General features: G+C 44.6%; 1 protein-coding gene across 1 annotated transcript in view; it reads right to left on the bottom strand.

The window, feature by feature from the left end:
• LOC124718727 (homeobox even-skipped homolog protein 2-like) overlaps nucleotides 1–11508 on the bottom strand; it is a 54705-nt gene extending 43197 nt beyond the window's left edge. Inside the window, exon 1 of the mRNA XM_047244344.1 lies at nucleotides 11382–11508. Coding sequence (XP_047100300.1) covers nucleotides 11382–11508 — 127 coding nt within the window. The remainder of the gene's footprint in view (nucleotides 1–11381) is intronic.
• Nucleotides 11509–19353: the final 7845 nt, after the last annotated feature.

The raw sequence follows: 19353 nt of genomic DNA, 5'->3' as shown, positions 1-19353 counted from the left end.
GCTACCTCGGAGATGCTGCGACTCATCGCTCGTTCGTCGACTATAGCATCACGTTCAATGTTGATGACCTGCCATTTTTGTTTTATATAGGCTTTGTCGACCGCAGCGGGATATTTTGTCTGTTTTACGTATCTCTGTATTTGAATATGCATGCCTATACCAGTTTCTTTGACGCTTCAGTGTACGTCCTCAATACGGAGGTCTGTACGATGGTCAAAGGTCGTCTTCTGTTTCGTGGAGGGGCACAGGGTGACCAGCAAGAACGCTCAATGAAGCAAGTGATACAGAGTGTATGCTGGGGTTAGAAAGGGATGGTGAAAATACGGCTCATGTGCTTTCAAAGTAACCATCACGACATTTGTCTCGAGCAGGGAAATCTGATAGGACCGCTGTTATTCCTCTACGTGCATAAATGATTTGACGAACAAGGTGAGCAGCAGTCCGCGGCTGTTTCCTGACGACGCTGAGGGAGAGTATCGGTGTTCCGCGTGATGAATGGCAGCGACCTCTAATCGTAGATAAATGTAAGTTAATGCAGATAACTAGGAAAAATAATACGGGTATGTTCGATCAGAATATAAGTTGTGTGGTGCTTAACACAGTAATAGTAATTGAATGTCTAGGCGTGATATTGCAAGGTGATATGAAGCGGAACGACGGTAGTATGGAAAGCAAATGGGCGACTTCGGTTTCCTGGGAGAACTTTAGCGAAGTCTTGTTCATCTGTAACGGAGACCCCATATAGGCTACTTGTGGGACCCATTCTTGAGTACTGCTGCATTGTTTGGGATCGCCACCAGGTCGGATTGAGAAGAGACATCGAAGCAGTTCAGAGGTGGGCTGCTAGATTTTTTGCCAGTAGGTTCAGACAACACGGAGGTGTTAAGATGATGCTTCGGCAGCTCAAACTGGAATCGCTAGAGGGAACGCGACATTCATTTCGCGAAGCATAGAAAATTTAGAGAACGAGTGCAGAATTATTCTACTGCCGCCAACGTACATTTCGCGTAATGACTGCAAGGACAGTATAAGAAAAATTGGGTCTCGTATGGAATCATATAGACAGTCTTTTTCCCACTGTCTGTTAGCGAGTGGAACAGGAAAGGAAATGACTTGTAGTGGTACAGAGTACCCTCTACCATCCGCCATAATTGTGCCTTGCGGACCTCGTTCAAAAATGGTTCAAATGCCTCTGAGCACTATGCAACTTAACATCTGAGGTCATCAGTCCCCTAGAACTTAGAACTACTTAAACCTAACTAACCTAAGAACATCACACACATCCATGCCCGAGGCAGGATTCGAACCTGCGACCCTAGCGGTCGCTCGGTTCCAGACTGAAGCGCCTAGAACCGCTCGGCCACAAGGTCCGGCGATGCAGGAGCTGAGAAGACTACGGAAGCCAGTGATCGCCTTGGGTTCGCTAACGGCGCGTGTTAACGCGTGCTGACAGCGCCACCGAGATTGGTAAGGCGAGATACGGCGCGCAGGCTGGGTTTCGTCCCGCCCTGCAATTCGACACGGAACAGCACCAGATGACGCTGCAAGGCAAGGGCTGAGTCACAGCTGACCTCAACGGAACCTAACCGAACCGAACGCCGTCGTCAAGTTAAAACGCCTCTGCTATCTGCTTCACTTCTCTCTCTGCATAAACAGCCTATGCATTGGTTTACGCGAACCGGAAACTCATCATGAGAACAAGATAATATTGTGATTAAACAGGCTGGTGAAGAGCTGCTTTAATCGCACAATGCACACTATACGAGGAGACTTCAACAAGTAAGTTGGTCAGTGTCAATAAAATTTTTCCGGGTTTGTAACATCATTGCAGTCGGCCGGTGTGGCCGAACGGTTCTAGGCGCTTCAGTCTGGAGCCGCACATCCGCTACGGTCGCAGGTTCGAATCCTGCCTCGGACATGGATGTGTGTGATGTCCTTAGGTTAGTTAGGTTTAAGTAGTTCTAAGTTCTAGGGGACTTATGACCACAGCAGTTGAATCCCATAGTGCTCAGAACCATTTGAACCATTTGAACATCATTGCAAAATGTAAAACTACCCACGTGTTGGTCACTGTCGCAAGTTTACTGTTAAACAAAATCATCCTGAAGAAGGCCACTTGCAACAGTGACAGAAACGTCGATAGTTTTACATATGACAATGCGGTCACAAACCGGGAAAAATTTTATTTACTGTGACAATGGCCGCGGAAGCCCATGGTTATTTCTTTCTTTTTTTTTTCAATGCGGTCGCAAACCCCGATAAATTTAATTGACGATGACAATGGCAGCGGAAGCCTACGTCTATAAGTTGCACAATTTTATCTTAGGCCAGATAGTTTTACTGAATGCCTCATTAATGCTGCCGTAACCAAGTATATAAATGAGGTATAGTGACAACACTCTTACTCTATTATAAAGTTTGTTGTGAAGAATAAGCCATTATCTGGAAAAAATACACTACTGGCCATTAAAATTGCTACACCAAGAAGAAACGCAGATGATAAACGAGTATTCATTGGACAAATATATTATACTAGAACTGACTTGTGATTACATTTTCACGCAATTTGGGTGCATAGATCCTGAGACCACAGTATCCAGAACAACCACCTCTGGCCGTAATAACGGCCTTGATACGCCTGGGCATTGAGTCAAACAGAGCTTGGATGGCGGGTACAGAACAGCTGCCCATGCAGCCTCAACACGATTCCACAGTTCATCGAGAGTAGTGACTGGCGTATTGTGACGAGCCAGTTCCTCGGCCACCATTGACCAGACGCTTTCAATTGGTGAGAGATCTGGAGAATGTGCTGGTCAGGGCAGCAGTCGAACATTTTCTGTATCCAGAAAGGCCCGTACAGGGTCGTGCATTATCCTGCTGAAATGTAGTGTTTCGCAGGGGTCGAATGAAGGGTAGAGCCCCGGGTCGTAACACATCTGAAAAGTAACGTCCGCTGTTCAAAGTTCCGTCAGTGCGAACAGGAGGTGACCGAGACGTGTAACCAATGGCACCCCATACCATCACGCCGGATGATACGCCAGTATGGCGATGACGAATACACGCTTCCAATGTGCGTTCACCGCGATGTCGCCAAACACGGATGCGACCATCATGATGCTGTGAACAGAACCTGGATTCATCCGAAAAAATGACGTTTTGCCATTCGTGCACCCAGGTTCGTCGTTGAGTACACAATCGCAGACGCTCCTGTCTTTGATGCAACGTCAGGGGTAACTGCAGCCATGGTCTCCGAACTGTTCGTGCAGATGATTGTTGTGTTGCAAACGTCCCCATCTGTTGACTCAGGGCTCGAGACGTGGCTGCACGATCCGTTACAGCCATGCGGATAAGATCCCTGTCATCTCGACTCCTAGTGATACGAGGCCTTTGGGATCCAGCACGGCGCTCCGTATTACCCTCCTGAACCCACCGATTCCATATTCTGGTAACAGTCATTGGATCTCGACCAACGCGAGCAGCAATGTTGCGATACGATAAACCGCAATCGCGATAGGCTACAATCCGACCTTTATCAAAGTCGGAAACGCGATGTTACGCCGGTCAACTGCTGTTTGTGTATGAGAAATCGGTTGGAAACTTTCCTCATGTGAGCACGTTGGAAGTGTCGCCACCGGCGCCAACCTTGTGTGAATGCTCTGAAAAGCTAATCGTTTGCATATCACAGCATCTTCTTCCTGTCGGTTAAATTTCGCGTCTGTAGCACATCTTCGTGGTGTAGCAATTTTAATGACCAGTAGTGTATATTTCAATGCGGTTGCGAACCGCGAAAAACAGTGGCTGCGGAAGCCTACGTCTATAAGTAGCAGAATTTAATGTTAGGCCAAATAATTTTACAGAATGCGGCATTAATGCTGCCCTGAGCAAGTATGTAAATGAGGTATACTGACAACAGCCTCAGAACACACTTCCTCTATTGTAAAGTTTGTTGTGAAGAATAAGCCATTATCTGAAAAAAATGAAAGTTTCATAAGTACAGGATGTCCCTTATAAAACTGATACGCCTCACGCCCGAGATTCAACTAATAATGAACTAACTCGAAGAGAATACATAATAATAATGTCAAAAAACATATAGTTAGCTATTCATAAGAGATGCTGGAAGTGCTGGCCGCGTGCATCAGGGCAACGCTGACTGTGTGTTGGTGTTACCAGCAGCACGCTGTAATGCTGCAGTCGTGATGCTGTTAATGTCTCTAGTAATGTTCATTTTGAGATCGTCTATTGTGCGAGGGTTGTCAGCATGCTCTTTGCTTTTTAGTGTACTCCATAAATAAAAATCACACGATTTTAAGTCCGGCGACCTTGGAGGCCAGAGGCCTCTACTGACTAGGCTGCCTCCAGAGAACACGTTGTTGAAGTGAGCCATACATTGAGCGGTCGCTCCATCTCGCAGGAATAGTGCTTACAGCTTCTCTGCGTCTGTTAATTGTGCATAGAAAGAGCCAAACATCGCCAAATATCTCGCTCTGCTTAAGGTAGAATTGAAAAATATGGGGCCAACAATGTCGTGTGAGTAGGGCCTCCCTTCGGGTAGACCGTTCTCCGGGTGCAAGTCTTTCGATTTGACGCCACTTCGGCGACTTGCGCATCGAGGGGGATGAAATGATGATGATTAGGACAACACAACACCCAGTCCCTGAACGGAGAAAATCTCCGACCCAGCTGGGAATAGAACCCGGGCCCTTGGGATTGACATTCAGTCGCGCTGACCAGTCAGCTACCAGGGGCGGACGGGGCATCCCGGACAACGCACACCGAACACTATCTTCTCTGAGTGGAGAGGCTCTTCATGCTATATGCTAGTTTTCCAGCGACCAGTATTTGCAATTCTGAGAGTTTACATAACCTGAGAGAATGAAGCCAGGCCTCGTCTGACATGCAGTAAAGCAACGGGTCCAAGTAACTGATTGTAACTGGTGTTAATGTAGTGTTGGCAGAAAAGCCAACACTGTTTTTCTAGAGGAGGCCGAAATGCACGCGTTTAATTACACGCTGACTGGCGTGAGGTCTGGAACAGGACAATATCTTGAGAATTGTAAATAAAGTACGTAGATGATGTAATACCTAACTTTAATCCACAATTGTAGAACATCTCTCGTTACGGTACATGCTTCATAATATTAATTATCAATTGAATACGGCGCCTTGCTAGGTCGTAGCAAATGTAGCTGAAGGCTATGCTAACTATCGTCTCGGCAAATGAGAGCGTATTTGTCAGTGAACCATTACTATGCACGTCGGCTGTACAACTGGGGCGAGTGCCAGGACGTCTCTCTTAGACCTGCCGTGTGGTGGCGCTCGGTCTGCAGTCACTGACAGTGGCGACACGCGGGTCCGACGTATACTAACGAACCGCGGCCGATTTAAAGGCTACCACCTAGCAAGTGTGGTGTCTGGCGGTGACACCACAGTTAACAACCAGTTACAATAACAAAATCTTTTTTCCTGATCCTCAGATTTCGACTCTTGCACCACACTCACACAACAGGCTTTTAATTTCGTGTCTTTCAGTACACAGGTCCTCACTGTCGGCCGCCTATTCCTCTGTACATTCCTACAGCCCCAGATCTTGAATAGTGCTGGTCGTTGAGAGTTTCCTGCCGGGATACTTCGCAAGAAACATTTCTTTACATTCCTTGATGGAGCCTGTCTTTATGTACACTGCACGATATCACTACATTGTTCCTGTGCAAACAGCCCCATTTCTGTAACAACTCAACGTACGAGCTTCTCACAATAACTGGCGCACGAGCCCACAGCTGCTGCACTCAACTTTCCAATAAAATGCGGTGTAGCCAACTTTCGAGACAGTGCTAATTCTTCATAAGCAATTCGGCTCACTTGCAACTCGTGTCTGGTCCACTACATAGGACAAACAAGCAGAAATTTCCGATCGTGGTACACACAGCACATGAGAGTGCTAAAGAGTGACAGCACACACTCAACTTTTGCAGAACACCTAATGAACAAAAACCATAACCCCACTAATATCGAAAACGATCTACACATTCTGAGAAACAGCAACAGTCTATACCGACAACTAACAGCAGAAGAAAATTACTACATACAAAAGGCTATAGTCGAAGCGAAAAATGTAATAAACGAAAACGCAACACTTTATAACAATACACTCTTTACCGCTCTGAGAGAACTGACCAACGACACAGAACAGAAAGCACACACACGCAAAAGAACCACTTTCCTATCACACACAGAGACATAAACAATGAACAGAAGTCGTCGTAATTCGCGCTACAGTTTTACATAGCCTTTCTCGCCACATGCGATATACCTGTCGCGACACACGTGATCAGCAAGTTGGCGTAATATTCTGGATTAGAAACAGAGTGCGAAAGTTTTGTTTTTCTGTCTAAAAAAGCAGCCACATACCATCCAACGAACGTGAGTACACGAATAGCCAACTAATAGCTCAGTACACACCAAATAACTGGTTTACCACAACCACAAGTATATATTGCTGACATACGAAGTTCACCTTTTTATTATTTTGTTTACTAACAGCCGCTCACATATTTGCAGCTGGGATGTTCGTTAAGTAAAAAACGGCAACAGAAACAAAAAGCGCACATAAAATATGTCGCAGACAGCGACAATAATTGCTTTAAACATGCTGTAACGTACAATAAATAAGGTAGTATAAAAGTGTCCATATGAAAACTATACTTGAAAAAACGAATAGTAAAAATGTAATAAGGTGCTACTGTGTTTGTGTAACCATGCTATTTCTGCATGTTTTAGATTAAAAAACCCACTGATGATGGTGATATTTGTCGCCGAAACTAGTTTGGGAGAATAAAGAAATAAACGAACAACAAGGTGTTTTGCATCAAGGCGGACTCAATTTTGTGATATTACTGTCGGCTGGAGATGATTAACCGGTAGCTGAGGCGTACCAATTTCATGCCGGGCACCCAGTCTAACACTGGGAACGAAAATAGCCTCCATTATCAACAACATACTCTGACTCTCGAACTGAAAACAGCAAAATATGCCGCCATAAAGTATTAGGCCACCTCCCTTGTGAATTAAAGGCATTGTCAGACAGCGAAAGTAAAAAAAAATGAAGTTGGTGTAATTTCTACATGACAGCTGCTTCTGCTCCGTAGAGGCATTTCTGAATCAGTAGTATCTGTTTGCGGCGAGTAAAAGAAAAATGGAAAATTTCAGATATTTATACTGGCAGCATGTGTTTATATTTTTACAGAGAAAACGTATCTTGTTAGTACACCTACTGACGGGTTGTACATCACAGTGAATTGTCTTTACACTGACCATCCAAATAAATCTCTACACCTGCCTAATATCGTGTAGGGCCCCCATGAGCACGCAGAAGTGCCACACCACGATGTGCAATGTAGTCGACTAATGTCCGAAGTACTGCTGCAGGGAACAGACACCATGAATCCTGCACGGCTGCCCATAAATCCGTAACAGTACGCCGGCCGAAGTGGCCGTGCGGTTAAAGGCGCTGCAGTCTGGAACCGCAAGACCGCCACGATCGCAGGTTCGAATCCTGCCTCGGGCATGGATGTTTGTGATGTTCTTAGGTTAGTTAGGTTTAACTAGTTCTAAGTTCTAGGGGACTAATGACCTCAACAGTTGAGTCCCATAGTGCTCAGAGCCATTTTTTGAACCGTAACAGTACGACAGGTTGGAGATCTCTTCTGAACAGTACATCGCAAGGCATCCCAGATATGCTCACTAATGTTCATGTCTGGGGAGTCTGGTGGCTAACGGAAGTATTTAAACTCAGAAGAGTGTTCCCGGAGCCACTCTGTAGCAATTCTGTACGTGTGCGGCGTCGCATTGTTCTGCTGGAATTGCCCAAGTCCGTCGGAATGTACAATGGACATGAATGGATACAGGTGCTCAGACAGGATGCTTACGTACGTGTCACTTTCAGACTCGTATCTAGACGTATCAGGGGTCTCATATCACTCCAGCTGCACACGCCCCACACCAGTACAGAGCTTCCACCAGCTTGAACAGTCCTCTGCTGACATGTAGATTCCATGGATTCATGAGATTGTCTCCGTACCCGTACACGTCAATCCGTTCGATACATTTTGAAACAATACTCGTCCATCCAGGCAACATGTTTCCAATCATCAGCAGTCCAATGTCGGTGTCGACGGGTCCAGGTGAGGCGTAAAGCTTTGTGTCGTGCAGTCATCATGGGTAAACGAGTGGGCCTTCAGCTGCGAAAGCCCATATCGATGATGTTTCGTTGAATGGTTCGCACGCTGACACATGTTGATGGCCCAGCATTGAAATCTGTACCAATTTGTGGAAGGGTTGCACATCTGTCACGTTGAACGATTCACTTCAGTCGTCGTTGTTTCCGTTCTTACAGGATCTTTTTCCGGCCGCAGCGATGTCATAGATTTGATGTTTTACGGGATTGCTGATATTCACGGTACACGTGTGAAATGGTCGAACGGGAAAATCCCCACTTCGTCGCTGCCTCGGAGATGCTGTGTCCCATCGCTCGTACGCCGAATATAATACCACCTTCAAACTCACTTAAATCTCGATAACCTACGATTGTAGCAGCTGTAAGCGATCTAACAACTGCGCCAGATACTTCTTGTCTTATATAGGCATTGCTAACTGCAGCGCCGTATTCTGGATGTATCCAAATCTCTGTCTTCCTCTGCATTTTTTACCCTTCACAGCTTCCTCTAGTACCATGGAAGATATTTCCTGATAAGACATGTGTTATCACACTGTCCGTTCTTCTTATCACAGTTTTCCATGTATCCCTTTCTTTACCGATTGTGCGGGATACCTACTCATTTCTTACCTCCTCACTCCAATTAATTTTCAACATTCTTTTGTAGCACCACATGTCAAATGCTTCGATTCTGTTTCCGTTTTTCCACAGTCTATGTTTCACTATCACACAGTACTGTCCTGCAAACGTACATTACCAGAAATTTATTCTTCATATTAAGGAGTACCTTTAATAGCAGCAGACGCTTGTTTACGAGGAATAACATTTTGCCAGTGCTAGTCTGTTTTTTATGTCCTCCTTGCTCCGTCCGTCATGGGATATTTTGCTGCCTAGGTAACATAATTTCTTACCATCCGTCTTCTTCGTGATCCCAATTGTGATGTCAAGTTTCTCGGTATTCTCATTTCTGCTGCTTCTCATTACTTTCCTAATTCTTCGATTTACTCTGAATGCACATTCTGTTCTCATTAGACTGTTCATCCCATTCAACACATCCTTCAATTCCTCTTCACTTTTATTAAGATAGCAATGCTGTCGGAGAATGTTATCATTGATACCCGTTCACCTTGAATTTTAATCCTACCGTTGAATCTTTGTTTATTTACGTCATTGCTTGTTCGATGTACAGACTGAACAGTAGAGGCGACAGGCTACATCCCTGTCTTACACCCGAGTAGTTCGTTCTCGATCTTCCAGTCTTATTGTTCTCTGTTGGTGCTTGTATATTAGCCATTTTTCACATAGCTTACCCCTATTTTTCTAATAATTTCGAACATCTTGTGCCATTTGACATTGTCGAACGCTTTTTCCATGTCGACAAATCGTATAAATGTGTCTTGACTTTTCTTCAGTCTCGCTCCTAGTGCCAACCGCAAAGTCAGAATCGCCTTTACGTTTCCTAAAGCCAGAGTAATAGTCATCTGTCGGTACATCGACTATAATATTAGCGATTTGTGGAAGTGAGCTCTCGATCCGATGAAGAAACAGAGAAATGCACTAAGTTGTTCACCTACAGACGAGAACAGTGGCACCATCAGACTGGGAGCATGACGTAATGAAGACGTACGCCGGTCGGTGATAAGCTGTGTACGGGCTAGAAATAATTACGACGACAGTAGCCACGATAGTCAGTTATTCCTGATGGGTTGAGGATTTCGTCGAATGGTCGACATTGTGCCCAGATTTGACGGTAAAAGTAGATCATGAGTGTCTCATACACTGAAGCGCCAAAGAAACTGGTATAGGCATGCGTATTAAAATACGTAGGTGTGTAAACAGGCAGAATACGGCGCTTCAGTCAGCAAAGCCTATATAAGACGTCTGGCACAGTTGTTAGTTCGGTTAAGGCTGCTACAATGGCACTTCATCAAGATCTAACTGAGTTTAAACGTGGTGTTATAGTCGGCGCACGAGCGATGGGACACAGCATCTCCGAAGCAGCGGTGAAGTGGGAATTTTCCCGTACGACCATTTCACGAGTGTACCGTCAATATCAGGAATCCGGTATACCATCAAATCTCCGACGTCGCAGCTGCCGGAAAAAGATCCTGCAGGAATGGGACCAACGACGACTGAAGAGAATTATTCAGCGTGACAGAAGTGATTCACTTCCGCAAATTGCTACAGCTTTCAGTGCTGGGCTATCAACAAGTGTCAGCGTGCGAACCATTCAACGAAACATCATCGATATGGGATTTTGGAGTCGAAGGCCTCCTCGTATACCCTTGATGAGACAAAGCTTTATGCCTCTCCTGGGCCCGTCAACACCGGCATTGGACTTTTGATGACTGGAAATATGTTGCCTCGTCGGACGAGTCACGTTTAAAATTGTATCGAGCGGATGGACGTGTACAGGTATGGAGATAACCTCAAAAAATCTTTGGACCCTGCATTTCAGCAGGGGACTGTTCAAGCTGATGGAGGCTCTGTAATGGTGTGGGGGCGTGTGCTGTTGGAGTGATATGGGACCCCTGATATCTCTAGATGCGACACGTACATAAGCATCCTGTCTGATCACCCGCATCCATTCATGTCCATTGTGCATTCCGCTGGAGTCTGGCAAGTCCAGGAGGAGAATGCGACACCCCACACTTCCAGTATTGCTACAGAGTGGCTACAGGAACACTCTGCTAAGAGTTCCGCTGCCCACCAAACTCCCTAGACATGAACATTATGGGGCATATCTGGGATGTTTTGAAAGGGGCTGTTTAGAAGGTATCTCCACCCCCTCTAATCCCAGTTGCCTTGGCTCTTCAGGGTATAAGGGTGGCGTAGCGATGAGCTTTGATTTCAGGTAGCCTTTGTCGCCTGGTTTAGACCGTCTGAGGTCATCGGCGTCCGTGTCATTGCTTCGGTCGGAGTACAGTAGGGCGTTGACCGTGACCTGTGTGGTCTCGTAAGCAAGCTGCACGTTTTGTCCGGCTGCGCGTGAGAAGTGATTCTGCGGACGGAGTTCCAAGACGCGCGGAATGCGCTGACAGGTGGGGGGCGGAGCGCTGGCCGATGACTCACGCACAGATCGTGGGGGGAGGTGACGCAGTGCGTTACGCACGTCGCATGATCCGAGGCGGACCAGTCTGTAGTAGAGGCCGTCTGTTCCAGGCACCTGTAGCTGGCCGCAGCGGCCTTGCGAGGTCGAGCGGGTAGCCTGACCAGCAGGCGCTCGCCGTTGCGCGCAAGGATTCTACTACATCCCAAGTGTAGGGAAAACCGCTGGTGTTGAAAACCTGCATTTTTAACAGTTGGCTCCTGACAGAATACTTCCCGTCCGACTGGAAGATTGCTCGTATAGTACAGCTATCGAAGACGGGGAAGGACCATCGCCGACCGCAAAACTATCGGCCCATCAGTTTCCTGGCAACACTCTCCAAAGTGATGGGACGGATCATACTTACCGTATAGATAGGGACATGCTGAATGAAAAGCGTTTGGCTGTGAAGAGGGCACTGCGTGAATCCATTAACTACTACCGCAGCAGAGTATTTGTGGAACGATCTCTCACGAAGCCCAAAGAAGTTGTGCTCGTATGTAAACGTTGTTAGCGGTCATTCTGTTCGAGATACTTTTGAGCTCGGGATATCCCCGAAGAATCTGCAACAAATCAGTGTCAAGGATATCGGACAGTAGTTTCGTGGATCACTTCCGACATCGTTCTTGGAGACGGGCTTGACCTGTGCTTTCTCCTGACTACTGAGCACGTTCCTTTATTTGAGCGATGGACGGTAGATTATAGTTAAGAGGAAGTAACTCGTGTCCAGAGTGGGTATAGTATCTGATAGATATTCTATAGGGCGTTGATCAATTTTAGTGATTTCAGCTGTTTCTTATCACTATTGACACCAATGTCTGTGTTAGTCATCTTTGCAGTTGCGCGACAATTAAACTGGAGCAATACCACTGGAGTTTCATTGTAAAACTGAGTTCAGCGTCTCTGCCTTTGCTTTTCTACCCTCAGCTTCAGTCACTGTCTCGTCCACGAGCGTCTGGACGTTAACAAGCAACAGCATGAAAATACAACAACGTTACCAACTTGAACATTATTGACTTTGAACACCATATTATATTAATAAAAATGTGTTTTTAGACGATTTTTCGATGTATGGCAATGAAAATACGATTTGCCTTCATCATCTTTGACCTTGATTCTTTTCAAAAACTAGTGAGCGTGTAACAAAAAATCCGAAACACTCTTTATTTTCAGTACAGAACATCTTTGCAAAACTTGATCAAAACCGGTGACCCACGTGTCAGACTGTCCCCTTGTCAAATGAGATTATTGGATTAAGACCCCAAATCGTTCACATAGGTTTACAAAGGTAATAGCTTGAGATTGTCACGTCAGATGATTTGTTTCTTGTGAGAGAGTTTTTTTTTTATTTTTAAAAATATAAATGTGTGTGTGTGTGTGTGTGTGTAACTTTCTAGGGTCGACTCTGAATCCAGCACTTAGATCTCATTAGTCAGACTATCTAAAAAAAGTGGCAAAGTGCGAGTAGAACTTACGCACTGAGAGTTTCGAACAATTATCATTATTATACAGTACGTAATTAAACAAGGATAATGGAATGTAGTAGAATTAAGTCGGGTGATGCTGAGGGAATTAGATTAGGAAATGAGACACTTAAAGTAGTAAAGGAGTTTTGCTATTTGGGGAGCAAAATGACTGACGATGGTCGAAGTAGAGAGGATATAAAATGTAGACTGGCAATGGCAAGGAAAGCGTTTCTGAAGAAGAGGAATTTGTCAACATCGAATATAGATTTAAGTGTCAGGAAGTCGTTTCTGAAAGTATTTGTATGGAGCGTAGCCATGTATGGAAGCGAAACGTGGACGATAAATAGTTTGGACTAGAAGAGAACAGAAGCTTTCGAAATGTGGTGCTACAGAAGGATGCTGAAGATTAGATGGGTAGATCACATAACTAATGAGGAGGTATTAAATAGGATTGGGGAGAAGAGGAGCTTGTGGCACAACTTGACTAGAAGAAGGGATCGGTTGGTAGGACATGTTCTGAGGCATCAATGGATCACCAATTTAGTATTGGAGGGCAGCGTGGTGGGTAGAAGTCGTAGAGGGAGACCAAGAGATAAATACACTAAGCAGCTTCAGAAGGATGTAGGCTGCAGTAGGTACTGGGAGATGAAGAAGCTTGCACAGGATAGAGTAGCATGGAGAGCTGCATCAAACCAGTCTCAGGACTGAAGACCACAACAAAAATATAGTACGTAATTATCATTTTTTCGTTTTCTGTCGTTCCTTAGCTGCTCTGAAATTCATGGAGGTGTGTTCCGTCTATTAAAAACTTGATACAAAGAACATATAAGACGCTGGGAGTATGAAAATAACCATTCTACCTTTCCCAAACACTTGATAAAACATGGACATGTACCATCCAACATGGCACAAGACATGAAAATTATTAGAAAGAACAAATAATGCTCTCTTTAATTCAACAATGTGGATTAATTGTGATTCTCGTTTAATTTTGTAGCTAATGAATTCCCAATGCGTTATGTTGGAGGGGTTACGATTTATTTATATCAGATAAACAATTCACACAACTGTAAAGTATAATACACAGTGCCCACTAGCAACGTACCTAGACTGCTACCGAGGCCAGCACATCCTCCAGATCTCTCACTCAGTGAAAACATCTGGCCGTGGGTTACCAGACACTATGTTTGGTGACCCCTGCCATAGAGTTGAATGACACTCCTATATCTGTCGCAGCCGTATTAGAGCCGTTTCTGCTGCCACAGGTGTTGCCGGCTCTTCCTGTTAAAGTACGCACCGTAAGTTCTCTCTAAATCACCAAAAAAGATATACGTTTTGTTTTCTTACATTTCTGTAGAAGCTTTTGACAATGTTGGCTGGAATACTATCTTCCAAATTCTGAAGGTAGCAGGGGTAAAATACAGAGAGCGAAAGGCTATTTACAATTTGTACAGAAACCAGATGACAGCTATAAAGAATCGAGGGGCATGAAAGGGAAGCAGTGGTTGAGAAGGGAGTGAGACAGGGCTGTAGCCTATCCCCAATGTTATTCAATCTGTATATTGAGCAAGCAGTAAAGGAAACAAAAAAAAATTTGGACTAGGAATTAAAATCGATGGAGAAGAAATAAAAACTTTGAGGTTTGCCGATGACATTGTTATTCTGTCAGAGACAGAGAAGGATTTTGAAAAGCAGTTGAACGGAATGGACAGTGTCTTGAACGGAGGATATAAGATGAACATCAACAAGAGTAAAATGAGGGTAATGGTATGTGGTCGAATTAAATCAGGTGATGCTGAAAGAATTACATTGGGAAATGAGAGACTTAAAGTAGTAGATGGAGTTTGCTATTTGGAGGGCAAAATAACAGATGATGGTCGAAGTAGAGAGGATATTAAATGTAGACTAGCTATGGCAAGAAAGCGTTTCTGAAGAGGAGAAATTTGTTAACATCAAGTACAGATTTAAGTGTCTGGAAGTCCTTTCTGAAATCATTTGTGTGGAGTGTTGCCCTGTATGGAAGTGAAACATGGACGACAAATACTGTAGACAAGAAGAGAATGGAAGCTTTCGAAATGAGGTGCTACAGAAGAATGCTGAAGATTAGATAGAGGAAACAGAAATGGTACTCTTGCCACTGTGATTCGAGATCCTTGTGTTAGTTCGCGTCAAATCGCAAGGGCATCTGGCATGAGGCAGAGTAGTGTCGTTCGTGTTCTGCATCGCCATAAATATCATCCTTACCATATCAGTCTCCACCAAGAATTAACTGGTACGGTTTGTACGCGTCACATTGAATTCTGTCCAATGGCTCAACTTCAAATTCAGAGGAATGACACATTTATTAATTTGATTATATTTACTGACGAGCCATGGAAATGTTAATTTGTATAACGTGCGTTATTGGGCAACTGAAGATCCATGTTGGCTGCGGCAAGTTGGAACACCAGAAACCGTGGTCGGTGAATGTGTGGAGTGCGATTCTGGAGAAAGAATTATAGGCCCCTATTTCACTGAAGGAAATCTTAATGGTAGGAATTACACCACATTCCTGCAAGAAACATTCGGTTTGTTATTGGAAGAAATACCTTTAGGGACAAGGAACAGAATGTGGTATCAACGCGATGGGTGTGCGGCACATATTTCGCTGAGGGCTAGAAATGAGTTGCAGAGATTTTTCCCAGATCGTTGGATTGGACACGGAGGAGAGGTGTCGTGGCCGGCTAGTTCCCCAGACTAGACGCCTCTGGATTTTTTCTTGCGGGGATTCGTAAAAGACATTGTTTATAAAGACGTTCCAACTACATCTGAAGATAAGTGAGCGAGAGTTGTCAGAGCATGTGGTTTGATAAGTGCCGATGCGATAAGGAATACCACTCAATCCGTGACAACAAGACTGCAGCTCTGCATTGATACCAATGGTCATCACTTCGATCACCTTCTCTAAATGGACGTTCATGCCACTTTTTTGACCTTCGTTGACATTCGAATACCTTACTGTTATACATGCATTGGATTCGGCTCGATAGCTGCTATCAGAAAACAAGTACCAAACTACAGCATCCCATTTCAAAACTCAAAATTGACCTTCATATCTCTGAAGCTACCCCACCTAGCAACAAAAAACCAGCGTCATATTATGGCCCCAGTTGTTCCATGCAACTTTCGTCCTACAAACTTTTCAGCTCCTATCATACTTACGGAGTTATTCTTAGCGGCAATAGTTAGTGACGCACCCTGTATGTAAACGCTTTCGGAGACAATCTGAGCAGCCGTCTTTGTAAAATGACTTATACACGATGTGTATGCGGCGCGAAAAGTGGAAATTGTCTATGAGTAGCCGGCCGGTGTGGCCGAGCGGTTCTAGGCGCTTCAGTCTCGAACCACGCGACTGCTACGGTCGCAGGTTTGAATCTTGCCTCGGGCATGGCTGTGTGTGCTGTCCTTAGTTAGGTTTAAGTAGTTTTAAGTTCTAGGGGACTGATGACCTCATAGTACTCAGAGCCATTTGAAATATTTGTCTCTGAATAATGAAAAGTGCGAGGTCATCCACGAGACTGGAATCCGCTAAATAGCCGTTACACAGTAAGTCACACAACTGTAAAGGCTGTCAATCCCACTAAATACTTACGAATTGTACTTACGAACAACTTACATTGAAACGATCAGATAGATAATGTTTGTGGGCTCCCTACCAGATAGAACTGACAGAAGACATCGAAATAGTCCAGAGAAGGGCACAAATTTTTTTTTTTTCTGGCTGTCGAGAAATTGGAGAAAGAGTATCAGAGATATGATTAACGAGTTGGAGTCGTAATTGTTAAAACAAAGGCGTTTTTAGTTCCGTGTGATCTCATGAAATTACCGTATTTTACGGACTACAAGATGCATTTTTCTCATGTCCAGTGTTTGATTAAAAATTCCCGCCAGTCTTAAAAATGGCCATAAATTCGATGCCGCGGGGAACCTATCTCTATCTGGCAACACTACATTCAACTGGCAGAAGCGGTGCGCCGATGCGACGAACACGGGTTGCGGGCATTCACAAGCTGGCTAATACTGCGTCTCTCACGGCCCGTCATCACAAACTACGACGGCAGTGAGTTTGAAAGCGATTTGTGTTTCGGTAACACTGCAATATTTTTGATAGTAATAGACTCGTAATGGAAAAAGATGAAAGATATTCATATGATGCGGACTATGAATGTGCAGAAGAACATGGAAACAGAGCAACTGAGAGGCATTTCGGTCATTCACCAACAGAAAAAAAACATCCGCGATTGGAATTAATACGAAAACCATTCAAATACACACTCGTAAGGTAGGGCTACAGTGGAACTTAACAGACTTACGGGTGGAGTTGGTCGGTGTTGCAGGTTTATGAAGCGTCACCGACTTAGCATGCGAACCAAAACGTCTCCGAAAATGCCACAAGAGTATGGAGAGAAAATATTATCTTTCCATCGCTTTATTATTCAAAATCGAAAGAAAACCAGTATGGAACCAACCAGATAGCGAATATGGACTAAACTCCTCTGACATTTGATGTGTCGAGTAACAGAATGTTGCCATTAAAGATGCTAAAACTGTAACTATAAAAAAAGAGAAATTGAGACAGGGAATAACGGAGGTTGCTGTTATTATGGGAGGTCTTACTTAAGAGTTGCAACCTCTTGATGTCTCGATAAATGAAGCGTTTAAAGTGTACATGGCAGAGGATTGGAACAAATGGGTGATGGATGAAACCTAAGGTGAATTCATGCCGGAGTCAGCTTTAAAACGACCTACAATCAAACAAGTTTATCAGTGGGTAAAGCAGTTGTGACCTAGAGTGAGACAAGACATTATTGTTAAATCTTTCGAGAATTAGAGTGTAAGTTACGCTCTCGATGGCAATGAAGACCATCTTAAACACTGAAGCGCAAAGATACTGGTACATGCATGCGTATTCAAATACAGAGATATGAAAACAGGCAGAATACAGCGCTGCGGTCGGAAACGCCTATATAAGACAAGTGTCGGCTACTGCTGTTACAATGGCAGGTTATCAACATTTAAGTCAGTTTGAACGTGGTGTTATAACTGGCGGACGAGCGATTAGACGCAGCATCTCCGAGGTAGCGATGGAGATTTCCCGTACGACCATTTCACGAGTGTACCGTGAATATCACAAATCCGGAAAAAAACATCAAATCTCAGACGTCGTTGCCGCCGGAAAAAGATCCTGCAAGGACCGGACCAGCGACAAATGAAGAGAATCGTTCAACGTGACAGAAGTGCAACATCTCCGCAAATTGCTGTAGATTTCAATGCTGGGACATCAAGAACTTGCGAACCACTCATCGTAACACCATCGATATGTGCTTTCGGAGCAGAAGTCCCACTCGTGTACCCTTCATGAGGTGCACGCCACAAAGCTTTACGTCTCGCCTGGGCCCGTGGACACCGACATCGGACTTTTGGTGACTGAAACATGTTGCCTGGTCGGACGAGTCTCGTTTCAAATTGTATTGAGCGGAACGGCATGTACGGGTATGCAGAGAACCTCATGAATCAATGAACCCTGCATATCAACAGAGGACTCTTCAAGCTGGTGGGGGCTCTGTAATGGTGTGGGGCGCGTGCAGATGGAGCGATATGGGAGACCTGATACGTCTAGATATGACTCAGACAGGTGACACGTACGTAATCGTCATGTCTTTTCACCTGCATCCATTCATGTCCATCATGTATTCCGACGGATTTAGGTAATTCCAGCAGGACAATGCGACACCCCCCACGTCCAGAATTGCTACAGAGTGGCTTCAGGAACACTGTCCTGAGATTAAACAACCAACCAGCCAACAAACCAACCACTGTACATTGTGATTATATACAGTTCTGGTACTCTCTTATTTTCCATGACGTAGTAATAGTTTCGATTCTACTTACAGATTTCGTTGATGCTGCATTACATTTGATCTTGTTTCGCTTTTTGGTCTGTTCCTCTGCTTACTGTCATTAGAAGTTTCATTTGCACAGCAATAACAAATTAACACTAATTTTTTTCACGTTATGTTTTGGATGTTGTTACCAACTGTACCTCAAAAGCGTCTTGTAATGAAATTGCGTGCTTACGGAATATCGTCTTAGTTGTGCCAATAGATTCGTGATTTGTTGCCAGAGATGTTACAGTTCGTAGTAACTGACGAAAAGTCATCGAGTTAAACAGAAGTGATGGTTCAAATGGCTCTGAGCACTATGGGACTCAACTTCTGAGGTCATCAGTCCCCTAGAACTTAGAACTACCTAAACCTAACTAACCTAAGGACATCGCCCATGCCCGAGCCAGGATTCGAACGTGCGACCGTAGCGGTCGCGTGGTTCCAGCGCCTAGAACCGCTCGGCCACCCTGGCCGGCAACAGAAGTAATTTAGGGCGTTCCCCAACTTAGTGTTATAGGCCCTCTGGCTTTTCTTACCCATATAAACGATTTGGGAGACAATCTGAGCAGTCCTCTTAGGATGTATGCCGATGACGCTGTCGCTATCGTCTAGTAAAGTGATCAGAAGATAAAGACAAATTGCAAAACGATTTCGAAAAGA

Source organism: Schistocerca piceifrons, chromosome 10, assembly GCF_021461385.2.
Source record: "Schistocerca piceifrons isolate TAMUIC-IGC-003096 chromosome 10, iqSchPice1.1, whole genome shotgun sequence".
In the NCBI taxonomy this organism is placed as follows: Eukaryota; Metazoa; Arthropoda; class Insecta; order Orthoptera; family Acrididae; genus Schistocerca; species Schistocerca piceifrons.
This window is presented reverse-complemented; position numbering and strand designations above follow the sequence as displayed.